We start from the raw sequence: 20,229 nt of genomic DNA, 5'->3' as shown, positions 1-20,229 counted from the left end.
CCGGCTGGATGCTCGATAATTCGTAGTTTATTTTGCGCCTGAAGTAGAATTACACCGGTGTTTCCCACCAGAGTTTCTTAATCCCTTCGAGGAGGCTAGGTGAGTGCCTCGCCTTTCGACGTTTCCCATTTTAATCCAATCGTGATTAAATTTGAAATTCCTAATAATCGGATTAAATGTAAAAATCGAAGAATGTGTTGTACGATTTTTTATCATTTATCTCCGCCAGTCTGATTAACACGGTTGGGATTTAATATGAGATATAATATTCGTTTTAATGGTCAGACACATTAACCCTGATTCTGTTTTCCTCGCAATTAAGATATTCACGGTAATAACGTAACTTTAGCCGGGTTTCTCTCTTTTATTTGCGCAGACATGAACTTCGAAGTTTCATTAAAACTTTGGAGGGAATTCGTTTCGAATGTTAGTCACGAGCGTGGCTACGAAGCTGGCGAATATTCGCCCCTGAAATTTACATACGGTATAATTTGATGATACAAAATCTCGTAATTCTCCGTATTACGAACGTGTATTAGAACGAACTACGCGTCATTACTGTTCTCTCTACGATAATAATCTCTCCCGAATAATTCCAGATTTTTCTCCAACAATGTATGTGTGCATACCGAAGTGAACGAATCATTTTTTTTCAAACCAATCAAGACTGCACTGCACGTGAACGTTAATTATTGAACGCGCGATCGTTATGGTGTTTTGTGGTCCTGTTTCAAAGTCGACGAGACGATAAATGAAATTGAAAAAAAGTCTATGGGCGAAATGTTTAAACGGCCGATTTCCGATGTATGTTCCAGCCGCTCAGGCGAAAATCCTGGGTCCGGAAGACGTTTACGTGAAGAAGGGTAGCACGATAAGCCTCACGTGCACCGTTAATGTGCAAAGTACACCGCCCAGCAGCGTTTCGTGGCATCACGGAGGAGCTGTGGTGGATTTCGACAGTCCCAGGTACAAGCCACGAGAATCAAGTTCTCGAGTTCGTTCAGTAATACCCTTTCACCTCAAACCCCTGTCCCGAGTCGCGCTCCTATTTTCACGTTACCTCGTTTCCGTTCGATCGGTTACCTTACGATTATTGTCGCGCGTTCGCTGGGAAAATTTCTTGCATTTTCGGTATAACCAGCGCCAGCGAACAGAGATTTTCAATCCTTCGAGCAAGCACACGGTATCACGTTAACGTTTAACCTGTTCGTGTTATCGTTCCTCCAAAGTACCTTGTAGAAAATCAAATTCCGTTGCTTCTCGTACGAACGATTTTTATTATAATTGAATACTATCTACTTATCCACTCGGTAGGATAAATTTAGTTTAGTTTCCAGGGACATAGTTGGAAATTCATGAAACCGGTGCAAAAGACAACGATAACAGGAGCGTGTGTTTTAGTTGGAAACGCGTCTCGCGGTGGCGTCGCGACGTCGTTGCGCGGCGCGTGTCAGATATCCTTAGAAACTACTAACAAAACGTCACGCAAACGTGTGCGGTGAATAGTACGAAAGTATCTTTGATAATTCAGCGTTCACCGCAGGGGCGGTGTTTCCTTGGAGACCGAGAAGACGGAAAGCGGCACGACCAGCAGACTTCTGGTGACACAGGCCAGATTGACCGACAGCGGAAATTACACCTGCATTCCCAGCAACGCGAATCCAGCCAGCGTGATGGTCCACGTGCTGAATGGTAAGGGGCCTTTTTATCCCTCGAACACTTCTCGTTCGAGCACGCCGAGAACCATCCCCTTTCGCTCAGTCTACCCCGGCTTAATTTCAAACGGCGATCCGTCTTGCGCCCAGACGCTGCTGCGCCGTGACACACAACTTTCTTAATATCGATCCCCGTACTCTTCTTCTAACACCGTTTATCCTCGGTAAAATACACTCTTCGCGATGCTTTTCACGTGCAAACGCGTTCGAGCTCGCTTGTCAAGAGCTCGATTTGATTTAAAATGGATTCCACGGACGGTACAATGAAATGTTGCGATATGAATGATCTTTCGTTATTAACATACTTATTTTAGAATAATCGATTTATCTATTTTCAACGAATTGCGCCAGCTTTCTCGACGCTGTTGAACGCGTTTACACGCGACGAATCCCGGGACGTTTCAGGGCTGTGTCATGCACACACCCTTCTATAAACGTCGCGAGCAAACGCGTTTAAAAGGAGCCATGCATAGAGAAATCAGCAAGCATTTCATCGATTGAATCGCGAACACTTTAGCTCGCGTAATTTCATCCGCTTTTCGATGCGACACAAAGCACGTCAGATGGGATTATTTACGTTACATTTAAGATACCGTCAGTGCCATTTCGATGGAGAACGTCACTTTCTTTCGCAATATCCACAGGTAAACTTGTATTCACGGAGATGACTCGCCAGGATAAGCGGAATCAATTTTTTCCCCCGTTCATTATTCATCCAGAATTTCCAAAGCTTTCCAATCTGGAAAATTAATAAGCAGCCGTTCGATCGAACAAGGGTGCCGTATTAATTTTATTCCTCGGCGAACTATGGCGCGGCTGGTCGTCCGGGTTTGACGTTTTGAAAATTATCGAACCGTTCGCCGATTCACCCTGGCCGTACGTCGAAGACGTATCGTCGACCCTTTTACATCGCGATTGTTCGACAAATTCCTCGACAATGGCCTGTCCTCGTGTCGCGGGATACAACTTCAATGGCGCGCCTCGACGACGAGGAGAAAGGGACAGCGGTGTTCATTCATCAAGGCATCGAAATCCCTCGTCATAAAGTTTGACAGGCTCGTATATTGGTGCCGTGGCAAGTACTCGGCCCCTCACGCATACTCCACACTTGCTTCTGATCTATTGTCAGCCGGCAACACTCGCAATAACACGAGCAATATCTTGCTCGGCGAGTTCACCAATCTAGCCGCGTCAATCATCGGCAAACTCGTGGCGCGCGAGTTCCTGCCACGCGGAAAGTCTCGCTGAAAAGCGTCAGTCTTATAACTTGACGACTCACTCTCTCTTTCTCTCTTTCGATAAACATTTAACCGGGAGAAAAGGTTTAGAATAATCAGTTACTCTATTCTCGGATAGCGAATCACCGATCAATTAATAATTGAATTTTGGCGCGGAGGCGTCATTTAGCCCGGATATCAAGCATTCGGTCGAATCATTGACGGTACAAAACCGGCCGACAATGAACTGCTAATCAACACGGTATGAATTATGGCGCAAAGATTAGCGCTAGCTGGATTCCATTAGCGGATTTCAATCGAGGATACTTTCGATCAGTTTCAAACGTCGACGCTGCATTCCCAACAGAAGCGGCACGCATAGGGACATCGATCAGAGGGGTTACGAACGTTCGGCACCAGCTCGCCGTGAAACAAGCGGGGAAAAGGCAGCCTCGCTTCCGGCCAGTCGGATGAAAATTAATGCAACACAGTTCGTCTGCATAATTAATTTACAATCGAGCGGTCGCGCGAGGGGGTGGTTCAACCCTCGTCTCGCCATCGACGTTATTTCAAACACGGCTGATTACTCGGCAAAATTGACCGCAAATTTCAATTATTTCGCGATAAAGCTGCACGCAACGCCGCGGATTATCCGTGGACCGGTCGCACTATCTGGTCCGCATTAACGCAATTACCAGGCTAGAGGCCTGGTCGAACCCCGGCGACGAACGACGTCGTTTTTCGACGAAACGACACACCCTGGGGCTCGACGCGACCCGATCGGCCACTTTCGACCAGCGAACGAGATTTTCCCTCCGATCGTAAATCCCTTGTATGCCGCGTACACGCGAGAAACGCGATTCGCCTAACCGGGCCGCAACGGGCGCCGCTCGTGATTATCTTTATTGCTGCCGGATGTTGCGTTCACCGGCCACGATCATCCGGCCGATACACCGTTAACATTTGTCTGGATATATGAAATGTATGTATGGAAATCGCGGGATAGTTCCGTGATTAACGCTGCTTCGGGTACTTCTACTGTTATCGTACCTTCTGCTTTCTGCGAGTTCATTGGCGGTTTCATCGTGTCCCTGATATATCTGATGACGATGACGATTTGAATGAAACGTTGAATTTCCAAGCTTCGTTGATGCATTTTTCACTGAAAAGACCGACATTATTTCCTGAAGCGAATTCACGAGCGTGACGAATATGCGGTTGGAAACAGAGGACGGTGGGAAAGTAGAACGAAAGTTTTTTTTTTTTTCTTTATGTTCCAGGCGAGCATCCAGCGGCCATGCAGCACGGCGGAAGTTGCGGCGTGACACCCACCATTCTGCTCGCGACCTTCACCCTCTTGATCGCGAACCTGCTGAGGTGAGCAGCCTCGTGAATCGTGTCGGCTTCGTAACAACCAAGTTAAACTCGTTTCGCGAAATGGGATGGTTGAAAGTGTGGCTGGAAAATGGGACGCCTCGGTTCCCTTTTTGCCATCGGAACCACGAGACCCGGATGTTACAGTGAAAGAATATGAGTGACCAGAGTTGACCGAGTTCTCGTCGACGTTATAGAAAGAATGGATCGAGGATGAACAGAGTGCAGTGGATCGAGTGATGGAACCAGTGACGTGGAAGTGGATGATCTTTTCTCACGTACGTTTTTACCGACAATTTAACCCCTCTAAACTATTATTCCTATTTCTCTAGCAAGCTTCACTCTGTGACACGTGCATCGAGTGTGAATAGTTCGCGAGTAATCCACAGTGTGAAACGTTCGCTTTGGTGAATCCTGTGAATATTGAACCTTCCCTGTGAATAATCAAAAACCTGTCAGTTTAATCGTTGAACGAGCGTACCTCGGCGTGGAAAAATTTTCCCGTAACCGAGAGGCGTAGAACCGATAATTACCGTCGAATCGTATCGCCGTAGATAGCGTAAGTTTTTCTGTATATAAAGAAAGGGACAGACGTGAAAATGAATAGGGTTTTGTCGCGACCTCGTTTGTACAGTACAATACGTCTGGGAAGAACGAAATGTGGGATCTGGGCAGCGTTTGTATATACAGAAATTTTTCAATTTTATTTAACCATTTCGCTATTTTAATATTCGATTGAAAAATGATAAAATTATAGAGTGAAACTCGTGCATAGTGGGATTATTATGGATTCTTTAATTATTTTCTGTTACTTGATTAAATTACTCTCCAATTAATGACGAAAGGGTTAACGATTCATAACGAGAAATTATCTCAATAAATATAGATTTGTGGGAATCGACTAGTTGAAAGTTTGCCCAGGTCTGACTAATTACCCTCGATTCTCCTCGAAACGTCTGTAATTTCATCGACGAACGTATGTTGTTCTTCCTCGTTTGAAGAATGTTTCTGTTTCTCGAGAATTGCTCACGATTATCTGCTCAGTCTGTTTCAGGGAACGCAATTGTTTCATTCGTGCCTGGTTTTTCATTTTCCAGACGTTTCGCAATCATTCGTATCCATCGATGGTTCAACGATGATCGTCTAATCAAAATGCAATCACATTGAATATAAATTTTAAGACTCACGAGATACGCGATCGTTGTAGGGTTCGTGTATAGTTAAGTGTACCGGGGGACGATGTGAATGTACATTTCTATAAGATATGGATAAGAGTATCGTTAACAGGATGTGGCATTCCGTTACTGTGTGTAAATGCTGCTAATTATCCGAAAATTCTAAAACGAGAAAAGAGAAACATTTGCGACGCAACGTAAATGAATACAGTAAATCTCGTTGTTTCACGTGTTTCTTTTCGATTCCCTAGAGTTACGAAGAGTTTTGCATCGAAGTCATTCTAAACGACGAATCGAACGAACGTTTATCGAGACGGTGCTATAATTCGTTAAGTTCTTTCATAGTCAATCAAACGAAGCTGGTTTCTTTCGCGAATCAACCTTCTTAGATCATCGTCGCGAGATGATTCACGATTTATGGACAGTAGTAGTTGATTAGAGAAATTTACTACTAATGTAACGAGTAAACGAATATCATAACAAAATTAGACAATTAAGGCGCGACACATACCTTTAGGTCTAAATATACATATAGATTTTTTATAATGTTGTACCACGAGGAGAAACTTAGGTTCTACGGTGTAAAACAGACTGCCAGAACGCATTCACGGTGTTGAAAAAGAACATTGCAATTGGTAAGAATGAATTTCGAATATAGACGAAAATGATATACATATATATATATATATATATACATTATTCCTTCTTGTATAGTTTATACGGTAATTTATGTCGTTGTGAGAGGACAATATTTTAAAGTTGACGCGTGAGGACAAACGTTAAAGTGAACGATTTTAGGCAGAATTAATGAGAACGACGGTGAATGATTATGATCGTGTGTGATAATTTCAAGAATCTGACGTTCCTGGATGAACGTTAAACGATTTTCACGATGTTGGAAACAAGAGAACGATCGTCGGTGAAGTTTCATTCGATTTTTCACGGTAGACACTTTTTCCTCGATCCCTCGAGTCTCGTTCCATTTCCAATGATACCGTTCATCTGATATGGTCACGGTTTCGCGTGAAACAAGAACGTGGGTGAGAGAATAGACGAAGATAAAGAAAAGAAAAGAAAGAGAGAATAAGAATATCGAGAGAACGTTGTTGTTCGACGACTAATCAATAAACGCGGCCCCCCGCATAATTATGGAATGTTGCACAGATTTATAGTTAAGCCTAGGTCGCATTGTACAAACAGTTCATAACCGATAATGTACCACGTTATAGAGGGACGTCAGTATGAATCAAAGAGACGGAAGTAAAAGAAAGGAGAGAAAGAGAAAGGAGCGACAAACGAGTACAGACTATTATACTGTAAAGATATTCATCGACGTGAATACTGTTTCAATAAATGTAATGATGATACAAAACGACTACCACGTTCGTTCTCCCCCGCATCAACGTTTATTTCTGTCGTTTCCTTTCACGGACTAACAATCAGTTCTTCTCCTTGCAAACCGCGTCCCTTATCGAAACGATACACAAATTATTCGATCGTTTGCATACCGTTTGAATGAATCCTTCCCGTAAACTCGATGCAAACGGGTTCTACTATTTGCACAACGACGGTGTTCGAAAATGAGAACGTGATCGATGGAAAGTCAAGGTGAAAAGTAGAGAAAAAAAGGAATTGTAGCTTGAAAATTCGATTCGATGATACATCATCGCGAGCGCAAGAAGTATCGCTTAATCTCGCAAATGTCAAATTCTCCTCGGAACATTTTCAGATTCAATCTCTCGAGCCTCGTGTCGGCGAAGTAAGAAAAGAAAAGGAAGACCCTCGGATAATGCGTTTACGACAAAGCGCCATTACGTCATATTTCCCCAGACGTTGGAGTAATCAATTTTTCCCGTCCCTGCGAGAAACAATCGACCGAGGTGTCTCTCGTCGCGCAGATCCGCGTCTGAATAAAATCGGAAGCCGGAATTCTGTCGAATCGATGAGGAAAATAGAAATTCTCCGTTCACTCCTTGCCGAATCTTGTTTCCCTGCTTTCCAATCCCTCGGCATTTGCATCCTTTAGTAGATTTCCTTCTTGTCATTTGTCAACCTGTCAACCGTCTACCTCTGCCTTACGTTTCAGCAAAGAAATTTTCCAAAAAAATTCCAACAACCCGTCCGTACATTTCCGAAAATGATCGACAGGATATCAGCTGGTTCGTTCGTTAATCGCGACAGGGAGAAAACTGGAAACAGTCGTGTCCGTCAGACGGATCGTCCGAAGCTTATCCCACCCGTTCGTTTTCCATCAACGGAATTTTCACTCGACATTTTATCGGCCACGCGCCTGTACGCACGCTCGCACGATCGACCCAACGGTCAAATGAAAAAAAAAAAGAATAAACCGTCAAGGGGAATTGTCGAACAAGGGTGGTAGGATCAATTTTACATATACAGCTCGATAGAGGAAATATATCGCTGGCAGACGTATGTGACCCGTCGTCTTTTAATAGTTCCATGGTCGAGCAACTTTTCGAACATTCGTTCGAACGATTTTGCGACCGCTAATCTCTCGTGATTGCGTGCGAACGGTCGACAAGCTGTCCGGCCTCTGCCATTGAATACCGTGCCGATTGTAAACTGAAAAAGAGAGGGATTATTTTTTTCAAAAAATGTATACGACTTTTCGAGTTTGCCATTCGTTCACTTTTGATTAAATTCGGTAAAGTCGTTGGTTAATTTATTTTCATCGTTTGTAAATAATTATACGTAGGAAATTAGCTTCATTATTATAAGCAGATTTTTCCAAGATAAATTTAATTATAATTAAGCGCCACGGATGAAACGACTGTCAAAGCGTTGGAGAAGCAGTTGCGAGCTAGGACCGGTAAAATATCAGCTGTACATCGAGCCCTGTTTGCCGATATTTTACCGGTTTAATTGTTTTTCGATAGTCGAGAGCAATTCCAGCTTTTCGCGTGCGATCGAAGGGGGTTGAGCGAAAAGGGTTGGCGGGGTGGAAGCGTTTCCGATCTGGTCATTCGTTACAGCGAAACTGAATCGTGAGTTAACGGTGCAAGATGGCGTGTATCCTTTTATTGGCTATGTAATTCCAGTTTTTCTCCTGAATGAAAACGCTTCAAGATCGAGGCTTCAACGATCGATCGATCGTTGAAACATTCCATTCCGTTGCTTTCATAGGAAGCTGAAGTTCCGCCGTGTTAGTTTAACATTTTACTCGGTAAACTGAAATCCTCTTTCCAGCGGATATTTGTCCAAAGGTATTTTGAAGCGTTGGCGCCAGATTGAAAGTTAACGCTTGATTTAAGCCACGCAATTTTTGTCACCATTTTTTAATGGAAATATCGATGACCACCGCGCATCGGATTACTTTAGCAGATTGAATTTTTGTCAAAATCACGTTGCTTAACGAAATTCGGACCTGTACGCCGGATAGTTTTTTTTTTGTAACTGTTCGCAAAAACGCGTCCATCGAATCGGGGATATTTATTCGGTGCTCTGTGTATTCGCTGCAGTGCTTTTCTGCAGAACGCATCTTTTTTAAATTTACAAACGTTTCCCAGCCCGTTTCATCTAACTGATCTTTAATTCGAGCAAGAATGAAAGACGGTAGAGTCGAAGATACGCGGAATTTATTGTTGTTGGACGATGCCGTTAACGAATGTGTCCCGCAGGAACAGAACGGGTGGACAATGCAGTTTTCCAATTTTCACCCTGCAACCCCCGCCCCTTCCAGTGCGAGCTGGAAGCCTCGGTTCGACCTCTCTGGTCTACCTAGTCCTCCGCACTAGCCCTTTATCATCCCGTAACCTGAACAATCATAAAGCATGTTGATTCACGGGCCATCGTAAATTTAGCGTTATTTTATTCTCCTGCTGGAACCGTTTAAACGGACACTTTAAACGATCCCGTCCCGGAATCGATTCGTTACGCCGGATTTGCTAAAGTTTCTGATAAATATCGCGTTCGAACAAAGTGTCGATGGTAGAAATCGAACCTACCAATTGGATGACGTTTTTATTCAACTTATTTCCTTTTTTCATCGACGACGGAACGTTATCGAAGGGAAGCATCGATAGCACCGTTCGATTGCAGGGAATTGAAACGAATCGCGTGGCAATTAATTATTACCAGCCATTATTTCAGCTCGTAGTGAAATTTAAATCGGAAAGAATTTCGCTTGGCTCGACGATTAATTTGAAAGACTCTTCTAGTTTCTATCTTCCCTCTGCAGGTCAGCCCGAGGCAATTTTACGCGCGTATTCGACCCGAAGTTTTCGGAATTTATAAATGAAAATCCAACGGAAGCCCGATCCAACCTTTCCGCATCGAAATTGGCCCGGTTCGCCGTGAATTTTATATTCAGGACATTACTGCGTGCTGAATTATTTTTCAAGTTCGGACGACACCGGGGGTAGTTGAACGCCAAGTAGCCGCGTTACTGTTGGGCGTTCCTGGGTGACGGTGGTCGTAACCGTTTCCGGTCCAGAGCCCTGTCGTCCAGATTCAACCCCCGGACCTCCGGAATCCCTTTTTCTGACACTGCTGTTTTAAACAAGAAAACTTGCAAACATATTTTCCTCGAGAATCGTGCCATCGAATAAATTGTCGCCTTCGATTTAGAACAGCATGGTTTTTGCTGGAAAATTTTTCAACGATCCTAAATTGACCCGAGTAACTGTCATGCTGTGAAAAGGATTCTATTCGAGTGTGAAACCGGGCTGGACTTGGTTACATATCGAGGGTGATCAGAGTGAAAAGCAGAGGGTTGTAATACGCGTTCGTTTTCTGTTCTTCTCTTCTGAGCGTGCGTAATTCAGTAGTACGATCAAATATTTAATCTGTTCGTCACTCTTTCTACTGCACGGGCCATCTCGGCTTATTTGTGATTCATAACGCATCAAAGTGTTCGAGGATGTTGAAAATCCGCGGAACCGTGAAACGATTTTTCAAGCTTTGAATAGCGCACCGACTCGACCTGACCGAGTCGACGTTTTGGGGTCACGAGCTTTCTGATTTTCAGAATTTCATTTCACAGAGAGAGATTCTTCGGTATCTTCTTCATTTTTGAATTGATTTCGATTCATGGTATAAAACTCGCGATTTGCTGGCACGATTCAACCGTGCCATTAAAATGAAACTTTCGGGTTTATGTGCTTTCAAGTGGTTTTATTTAGAAACTTACAATACAAGGTGTGTTTAAATAATAGTCGAAAGATAAATTCGTGGTGCGCTTAGGAATTCTTAAATTATCTTATGAATAAATATTTAAATAGTAATAAGTTTCTCCTGATAAAAATAAAAACCATAGAAAATAATAGAAAATGAACGAATTGTGTTGAAATTATGAATTTATTTATCATTTTTTCTATGGTTTATATCGTTTCAGACTTTGCTAGGAGTTTCGTTTATAAATATTAGTTTCTAGATTCAAGGAGGTTAATTAGAAATTCTACGTTAATTATGTACAATCTTGCGACAGGATCGACGACGCGAACGTTTCATCAAGGCTGACGAGTAAAATTATGAATTAAAAATTTGGATTAATATCGTTTCTCAGCGTCAGAGAAGCATCCACCGAGCTAAGATACAGGATATCAAATTACTTTCACATCCTTTGACGTTACTCGGCCACTTTAATCCCATTGACTTCAAGAGCTACGCTCAAAGAAGCTAGGGCGAAGCGAAAAAGACGTTTCAACGCATTGAGATCAAGTGCAGCATTGCGGCTCGCTTACTGAATTATTTAGGTAAAAAATAAATTTAACAGACAGCTCGCTTTTCCGATGAATTGCCTCAGGATTAGCCATTTTTTTCAGTAGCTATCGGTAGAAATTTAATAAATTAACGAGGCTGTCTTCCATTATTCTTAAATACGAGGTGTTCCATAAAATTATACTATACATTTTCATAATATCTTTTTCTCTGGAAAAAGAATATATGAATAATTATTCATTTAAATTCACCACCATTCGAATTAATAATTTTTATCTCTCTGATTTTCGACAGAAAAAGGAGATGAAAATTCGTGTTGGGAAGATTTTTCTGGATCTAAAATTCAAATGGAAACACCATGGTGGTCGATCATCCTCTTACCGATAATTCCTACGATATTTCTAGCTTACAATCTACTGGTCGTTGGTCAACGGTTGTAGGTACTTTCCCCGAAGCGGAACGAGGGCATCAGGGCAGAAGAGGCAAGCGTGAAATACTGTCGGGTTGGTCCGCTATTGCAGGAAAGTTTGGCTGTTTCGCGCGAGTATTAGAAACCACGAGAACGGAAGTAGAAGTCCGGCCCAGTGCCTGACGTTACATCCGGATGAGACGTATCCGGCGTCACGTTGCATGGCTTCCGTGCGTTCTCCTGCAACAGAAATAAAACTGCCCTCTCAGTTTCACGGTTTGCCGTGTTTCGCTGGGACAATCGTCGATTTATGATTATGCCGGACCGGCGAGCGTTGCGATTCCCGCGCGAAAGAAAGAAACAGGAGAAAGAGTAATGAAACCAGCGACTCGTAAATCAATGTCTCACGGTGAGACCATTGGATTATTGGTTTTCCTGCGTTGCCCGCCTCCGAATGGGCTAAGGTCTTCATTAATTACCACGGTTTTTAACGTGGTCAGACCCAGACCCCCCCAGTCTTCCCTTCCACCGTGAAGTAACAAATAATCGCTCGAGTAATAAGTGACTGTCGTTCAGAGGTAACTTATATCTCGAAATCACAACCAAAGCGATTAACAATACTTTTTCATTCCATTATTCTATAATCCACAATAAGCGCAGCTTCCAATGAACCAGATTGGAATAGGTGAAAAAGAGATTGAATTCGTTGAAATTCAATTAACCGAACATCCGAATTCCAATATACTGCATTTTTGTTCGCAATAAAGGTACGCGAAGCTCCATTGTAAAAAAAGAAACGAACGACTTCTCTACAGAAATATTGAATTTCCAGCGAGAGGACGCGCTTCCGGTGAATTCAAAGTGCTTCAAGCTTTGTTCCCCCGCGATACGCGGTGAAGATGTTACACGTCCCACGCAAATGTAAAGAACGTGACGCTAAGCAGATGGCGACCTACACATGTAAGTACTTCGGGTAATGTTTACAAGAAATCCTTTCAATTTGCCAAAATCTCTTGTAAAATGTCCTACCACCTTTTAACATCGCTATTGAATTTTCATTGAAATAATTGCTCCGTGTAACATTGAAATTCTTCTCTATCGTGGAACAAAGGCGAAGCTACGAAATTCAAAGGAAATTCATTCTGGCGATTTTCACGTGAATCGGTGTTTATTCGGAGTCTGGTTTCGTTTGAAGTTACAGGCTGCTTTTAGTTCCCTCTCGAGAGAAGAATTAATTGAAAGCTCCGATGGGAGCAAGTTTTTTTTTTCCCCCTACGGATACAAAGGTTTTTCAAAGTTGGATTAATTTTCAGAGTTTTCACGTTCATGAAGAGAAATCTGTTGTTCGATACCGAGAAGAGCGGGCAAACTCGAGCTGCAACTATTGGCTAACAGAGGCACAGAATGGTGGCTAGTTTTCGTCTTAACTGCGCTTTACGATCGGAAAGGTAAGGGAGAAACCTTGATTTTTCGGAAGACCCGTTAACAGCTACTTTATTTTCCGAAACTACTCCCCTTAACGATCCCCTTCTACCGATTACACGAACCCACGGACCCTTAATGACAGAAATACGAGCACTTCGCGCGTGAGAAACGGGCGTGCATCGGTTTACGTACATTAGAAACTAGTAAATTTCTTCGTAGCCTCTTTTATCCGTCGTTAGGCACGGATTTACCCTCGCTAGAAAATGTTCAACTTCCGAACGGTGATTACGCCTTTCATAATTCCTAACCGATTAACCGTTCAACTTTTCCGCCCTGTTACTTCGAGAAGTTGAGTCGAAAATTTATCGAGCATCGTCGTTCAATTAGACCCGATCGATACCGGCGTGTAATTAAATGTAAGAATTATGGAGTCAGTCGGGGATGCGACAACGTAAATCTTCGTCAACGCTATATTCGCTTCACGGTTGACCAAAGTATCGAAGCTTATCGCTTGCGGTTGCCGCAATTTCCTCGGTATCCGAGGAAGTCAGCTTCTATTTGGCACCCGCTGGCCAGAAGATCACGACGGATTTCGAACATCACCGTGCGATCCTTTGTCCAGGATGGGTATCAAGGATAGTTAATTGGCTGCCATGATAGGGCATGGTCAATTGAGCGTTTAATTAGAGTGGCAGGGTATCGATGGATTTTCGGTCAACGTTGCTTGACATTAATCGATTACCATCCTGGATGGTCTTTGAATATTTGATACCTGGAAATTGGAAATTCGAAGAGAAAAATCGAAATAATTAGAATGAAAATTAAATTTTCCCCAATTTTCTGTGCAACTTTTTTTCCTGAAAAAAGTTTTAATATGTTTCAAGAGAAATTCTTCCTTTAAATTTCACCTGTCTCCGGAAGTAGAACGTCTAGACACGTTTGTGATAAGTTTTAACGGTTATTTTCTCCCAGACAAATTCCCAACGCACCAATATGTCGCCACGTCGAGGCGGAGTTTCATGAGCATCTTCAAGATTTTTAAACATGTATGTATATATAGAGCCGGCGACACGAGGCTGCAGTTCGTGTGGAGTTTAATACCTAACGACTCCCCGAGCTACCATTTTCATGGCACCGAATTTCATCTCTTGCCATCTCTTTCTCTCTTAATCCCAGTTCCTCACCTTTTAAACTCGCCTCTCCGCTGTATTATTAAATTTCAAGCTGGAAATTGAAGTCATCGAATGATCTTTTTTTTATTCATCCCTTTGGTGTTATTACAAAATTCCTCTTACAGTTAGTACAAACGAAACTTTCCGATCACAGTGACTGCACGTTTTATACCGGAGAGTTCTTCAGACAGAACCTAAGAAAATGTTAGCTTTTTCTTGATTTCGCTCGACGAGAGAAACAAGAGTTTCCCATTGATAAGGGAAATGTTTCAGGGTGGATACATGTTTGCCGGGGAAAGTATTCGCGGAAGTTCGAATATCGATCGTCCTAATGACTCCCAAAGCATTTCGAAACTCGAGCTGCTCTCGAAGAGGGATCGTTCTTCAGGAACGCGTAGGATACGGGACAATTTCCAAGAGTTCCTTTAGGAAAACTAGACGAACCCGGAGTGCCACTTGCGTAACTTTTCGAGCTTGTAGATCATTCGCGATTCAAAGTAGTAACGCGAACTTTTCTCTGCGCGACAACAGGGAACCTATCGCATTAACGAATCGACCCGCTCGACTAAAACTTCAACCCTCCGTCGAGTCCTCCAGTATTTGATATTTGAAAATGGTCTAACGATTACTCGAGTAACATCGATCTTTTTTTCAAAATTCAAAAGAGAGCTCTGGTGTTCTTGTTACATGCATATTTAATTCGTAGTTTCTGATAAGAGGAGAAGGTGATCTACAGTTCTTTGGTAAGCTTACCAGGCTAGCTTAGCGAGGCACTTACGGCTAATTTATACCAGCCATTACACTACCACTGACCTACTAACGCTAGATCGCTGATGTTCCTAAGGCCAATTCGCAAAGCTCGCCAACATTGGCCTTAAACTGTCCTCGGCGAACAATCTTATTAAGGTCAACGATGAAGCTCCCTCGGTTTACGATACACCGATTAGAGGTTCGAAAATTTTATATCATCATTTTCTAATCGTTAAATTCTGAAAGTGTAGAAAGAGCCATGAATCCCGAGCTGAGATAAGAAAAATATCCTTTCGCACAGGAGATACCGTAAAAGCCGGAGCACCGTTTTAAACCGGAGTTTCCGCGTTATTAGGGACCACGGCTTTCGCAGCCGAGTCGTTAGCCAAATTTTTCCCCCGGCAAACTGTTAAACTCATAATCCGAACACAACAGCGCTAAACCCTCCACTTCACCCTTGATAGCGCGTGCTGAATTCGAGCCAAATATTAAAATCTCATCCTACCTTTCGAACAACTTCAAAGAGCGCACTCGGGTTTATTCCGAAAAACAAATGTTCTAGCGAAGATATTAGAAATTAGAATGAATATAGATTGAAAGTGTACAGAAGTGAAAAGATAGGGAAGGAAACGTTGAACGAGCACTGGAGTGGACTTCGAGACGGAGCCACGAAGATATCCGGGATAAAGTCTCGAGACGAGATCCGGGAGAGAACTCACGGTGATGTGCAATTAGGAAAATTGAATTCCAAGCGTAATTAACTTTCTTAATTAATAGAATCGCGGGATTGTATCTTTAATCTGGCCGTTGGAAGTGCTTCTGGCAGCTACTGTCATCGGCGTGGAGTGTCGTCTGGGTTAGGCGACTGACTTTTGGATGGAAGCGAGGGAAGCAAATGGAACAAAGAGGGATGATGGGAGTTCGACGAACGAGGGAAAGGAACAAACTCCGGGAGGAGAGTAGAACGCGAGGTGGCGCGGAACGAAAGACGGAAGTCGGCTGGTGGAGTGGGACAAGACAGGATTGTTGCGACGTGGAAACGGCGGCGACGATTGGTGGTAACTGGGGGTTGAGGAAGTCGCTGTAAGTTTTGATATATGCGCGACGTTATTTACGATCGCATACGAATTAGCTGAGACACAGCAAACCAGCAAGCGACCTGCAAAAAGTTCGACTTTGCACCCTGAACTGGCACTGTACTCGACCGGTTTTTGCCAGGTTAGCTTCCTGAAAAGTCGTTAAATCACCTCGCTGCGTTCGACGAATCAGCCAAATGACGTTTCTTGCCGGTCGTGTATCGATGGAAGATAATGGCACCGATATCTTTCGATTCTTCGACGGATATCCGGCGAAAAACTGGAATTGGTAAAATTGTCAACGAATCGCGTGAAAAATTAACGAGGCGCGGTTCGCTCATCAAAAGGCTCGCGGAAAGTCATTTTTCTCCGCGCCTTTCGCGACCATCCGCGATTAATTAATCACCGGGCGCCGATTTTGATCGACCGATCGATTAATGAAATTCAGGGAAAACTAAGACAGCGAATGGAAACAAAACGAAATTAGGTAATTTTCATGGAAACGAACGAACAGTCTATAATTTTAATATGGCTTTAATTCTTTTAAACGACAACTATCATACGTTATATCGTTAGTGCAACGTTTCGCGCCTCTCGATGTTCCAAAGAGATATCGATAGCCCTGATAAATCAGCGTTTCGGCAATTCGCCGCACGGTTTTCCAAATTGCAAATTTACGCAAGTTTATACGGCAGATCGAGTAGGTTTTCCGAAAGAATTACCGTTCGACCGGAATTAAACGCGACCGTCACGGTGTTTCGACGTCGGGATGATTTTTACGAGCACACGCGGAATGTAAATGCCTCCCCATAAATATCGCTATAAGCGCCATGGAAATTGCGCGTCTCGATGAAACACTACCACCAAATCCTACCGCCGGATAAATTGTAAACACCCAACGCGTGCAGCTGAACGCATTGTATGAACTTGGGATGATCGGATCAGGGTTGAATAATTGATAGCTTTCGAGGCGACTATTTCATTCGCAAATTTGATACTCTGCCGCTTTCCGTCATAAGACGAAAAAGAATAAGGGTCGTAAACGTAGAATGGAAAGACAGTCGGTCGCGAGTCGCCTATAAACCGCGTAAATTCGCAATCTGTGAAACTACGAAACGAGTCGGCGAAGTTGTGATTTACGAGGCGTTTCGCCGCCCGTACACGGGACAAGAGAAAAGGAATAGCCTAGCGGCTACGTATGTATACGCGTACAAGGTAGCGGCGTCGTTGGGCGTCGCGTCGGTCGGCTAGGAAAAATGTGACGTCGAGCGGGCCGCCGTTTCCTCGCAATAACTTCCGAAGGAAAATTCACGATAATAGAGACTACTGCCTGTGAATTCCGCATGCAAGCGTGCTTACGGATCTCCACCTTCCTCCTCTGGTTTCACTGATCCTCCAACCCCTCTAACCCATCCTTCTCGCACCCGGTTAGCCAGCTTTATCATCCCCCCGGCAAGCTACCCTTCTCTATTTCTCACGCGGACACGATGCACGCCCCTTTTCCCCAGGATTCGCCCTCTTTCTCGCGACGACGTCCCGAACGATGGTCCGCGGCGAACCAAGAGGCTGAGCTAGACAAATAGTTGCTCAGTGAAATACCGCCGGCTCCTTAAAACTTTAAAGTGTTTCGAGTAATCCTAAGGCACGAGTTTAGATCGCGGCTATACCTTAGCCCTGTGTTTTCTCGTTGTTTCCCTTTTTCTCATCCCCCGGTCCGTTTCGTGGCGTGCACGAAAACGTTACGACCAATCGAATACAAATGCCCTGGAGGGCTCGTAATGTTCCCGGACGATCAGGCTCACCGGGAAACGTTCTTGTAGAGAGGTTTTGATCGCGGTACTACCACGATTTAGGGTTAGATTTTATGACGGCAATTTGCAACAAATGTCCCGCCATTAAGTGGCTGCTCCTTTCTTTATTTATATACTATGACCGTGGAGTGGAATTGGTGTTATTTGGCGAGGCTGATGAACGAATGGTGGATTACTTGGATAAATTGCCGTCTTATGTGCCATCTAATTTATTTAATTTATCATCAAAACGCACAGTTGGGAAAGAAGATTGAGGTTTGCCGTGGGAAGGTTTGAAAATGACAGATTTTCAAGAGGAACTTCAACGCTAACCTGGTTCGACGATCAGCATTACAGTGTCCGTCCGTCCCTCCGTCGGTCTGCACGAATATTTTCCGACGTCGTTCGGCGTGACCGTCGCCAATGTCAATTCGGAGACCGTACGAGCCGCGCCTCTTTCGGTTTCCACGTTTATTCCGCCTCGTGCTGCCTGTGAACAATGCAACTTGCAAATGCGACACGAAATGCAACGAACAGTTTTCTGGAGGTTTTCCTCCCCTCGATTCTTTGCGAAACGCCGGTCAGAGTGTTTGCGATTTAATATACGATTCACCTTCGAAAGTACACGTTATTCACCGCTACGATATTCATGGTTTTCGTAATAAATTCGACCGGATGAATTGCAAAAACCTTCTGGGAATAAATTTTCAGTTGTTCCTCTTATCGCGGCCTCGATCAACGCTGGGACATTTTTCATGCAGCTATAAAACGATTTAAACGTTCCCTGTAATTACTTCACCAACGTGTTACAAATACTCTGTAATTTCATGGAAATGTTACCGAAATAAAACTTTCCTTTTACGAGGAGTATCCTGTGACGAGTGGTGCAATCTACAACGAGATGATTGTGTATACAGAAACGTGTTGTTAAAATTGAAATTGATGACGATGGATATTTGATAAAGAAGAAATATATTAAGAAAGAGGATCGGAGGAGGTACATTACCTGGAATGTTAGTAGTTTGTTGTCCCGGAGCCATTGCACGCCCCTGATGGGTCGGGTCTGATACGGGGACAATATGACGCACCTCAAGGTGATCGTCGACCCTGATGGCACCCTCTGCTCCCGAGGACCCATTATGGCCGCCACCGGAGCGGTGCTTTCGTAACCTGCAAGCCATGTACAGACAAATATCATATGGCGAGTGACATCGTGTCATCAAGATTAGCAGGTTTAAACTGAGTAGTTTACTAGAGTATGGTGTTTGTCAAGTTTATTATGGCGGTACCTGGTAGTTTACTACTGCGTTTCTACGCTACGATACGAGAAGAATTAAGTGAAAAGCTTCAGGTGGTTCATTCAGGTCCTCGCAAACGGAACTTACCTAAATGAAATATTCTAAGTTTATTAAAAATAATGATCCATGACGAGCTGATCAAGGAAAAGTAAACTTCCTGATTTTCCCTAACAAAAGGGACTTCGTTAAACGGACAGCTTTAATTCTTCACCTTTTGTTTATTAAAACAACCCTTCAGGGGAATTAATTAACACCTGCCAGGAAAAGTATCGTCTGGAGGAGTTAAAGAAGCTGCGAAACAATCGACCGTTCCTTGGAACTCTTGGCAACTTTTTAATTGACAGCATCAGAGCAGCACGATGTGTCGACATAATCTATTATCGACCTTTTAATATCCTGCGAAGAGGGAAAGTGGAAATAATTTTGATACGCAATAATTTTAATTAATGCGAACGTTAGCTTCTCCCGGGGGAATGTAGCTCACGACACAAGGAAAAGGATTTCACGGTGAAAAGGAAAGCGGGTAACAGGTTTTCCACGCGGGGCTGTCAAGTTTGTACATTTTAATTTAGAGAGTCGGCCCAAGTACTCGTTTAATATGAGCGCCACCGTGAAACGACGCGTTTCTCCTCTCAGACCCACTTAGCTCGCTCCAATTCTCCCCTCAAAATCGAACCACGAAACAGTCTAAAGAATTGATTACAAACACCCCTTGCGGAAAAAGGACCTATTAATCCTTGAAATTCGCTATCAATTCCATATGAATATTTTCCAACAAAAACAGGAAGTAAATGTGAAAATCTTCTCCATCGTATTTCATCGCTTTATTTCGCAAATATGGAATGGTCGGGTGTTACAGGGGGTTAAATCGTGTCCGACGTGAAATCATGGGCTGGCTGAAAATCTCTTTGAACGTTGGAAGAGAGTACGACGCCCCAAAGAGATCACAATTACGATTCACTTACCGTGGCAGAGCCTTAAGTCTCGTCGCTATATTAAAACGCGACCTACTTCTCCGTTCTCTGCGTATTAAGCAGAGACAGAGGAGAAAAGGGGATGGAATAGATGAAAGAAGAAAGTAAGGGTCTTCCAGTTGTCGCCTTGCTTGCTCTAACCAGCAAGATCCTCTACCCGGAAATTGCAGTTTGA

General features: G+C 43.5%; 2 protein-coding genes across 7 annotated transcripts in view; one reads left to right on the top strand and one right to left on the bottom strand.

Moving 5' to 3' along the window:
- LOC117603569 (zwei Ig domain protein zig-8) overlaps nucleotides 1-11,145 on the top strand; it is a 119,262-nt gene extending 108,117 nt beyond the window's left edge. For 2 of the 5 annotated variants that reach the window (XM_034322901.2, XM_034322899.2), the window contains 4 exons: nucleotides 816-966; nucleotides 1,544-1,692; nucleotides 4,213-4,584; nucleotides 11,006-11,145. In XM_034322901.2, the coding sequence (XP_034178792.1) occupies nucleotides 816-966; nucleotides 1,544-1,692; nucleotides 4,213-4,313 (401 nt within the window). In that variant the 3' untranslated portion in view covers nucleotides 4,314-4,584; nucleotides 11,006-11,145. Of the gene's footprint in view, nucleotides 1-815; nucleotides 967-1,531; nucleotides 1,693-4,212; nucleotides 6,840-11,005 lie in introns of those variants that run through there. The other 3 variants (XM_034322900.2, XM_034322897.2, XM_034322898.2) reach the window with 2 other exon arrangements.
- Nucleotides 11,146-11,672: 527 nt separating this feature from the next.
- The window catches only part of LOC117603568 (lachesin), a 72,778-nt gene continuing 64,221 nt past the window's right edge, over nucleotides 11,673-20,229 (bottom strand). Inside the window, exons 6-8 of one of the 2 annotated variants that reach the window (XM_034322895.2) lie at nucleotides 18,789-18,952; nucleotides 18,116-18,272; nucleotides 11,673-11,809 (exon numbers count right to left, since the gene is read on the bottom strand). In XM_034322895.2, coding sequence (XP_034178786.1) covers nucleotides 11,673-11,809; nucleotides 18,116-18,272; nucleotides 18,789-18,952 — 458 coding nt within the window. The remainder of the gene's footprint in view (nucleotides 11,810-18,115; nucleotides 18,273-18,788; nucleotides 18,953-20,229) is intronic. The other variant, XM_076688084.1, reaches the window with a different exon arrangement.

Source organism: Osmia lignaria, chromosome 4, assembly GCF_051020975.1.
Source record: "Osmia lignaria lignaria isolate PbOS001 chromosome 4, iyOsmLign1, whole genome shotgun sequence".
Lineage (NCBI taxonomy): Eukaryota > Metazoa > Arthropoda > Insecta > Hymenoptera > Megachilidae > Osmia > Osmia lignaria.
Note: the sequence above shows the minus strand (reverse complement) of the source record. Positions and strands in the feature narration are given on the sequence as shown.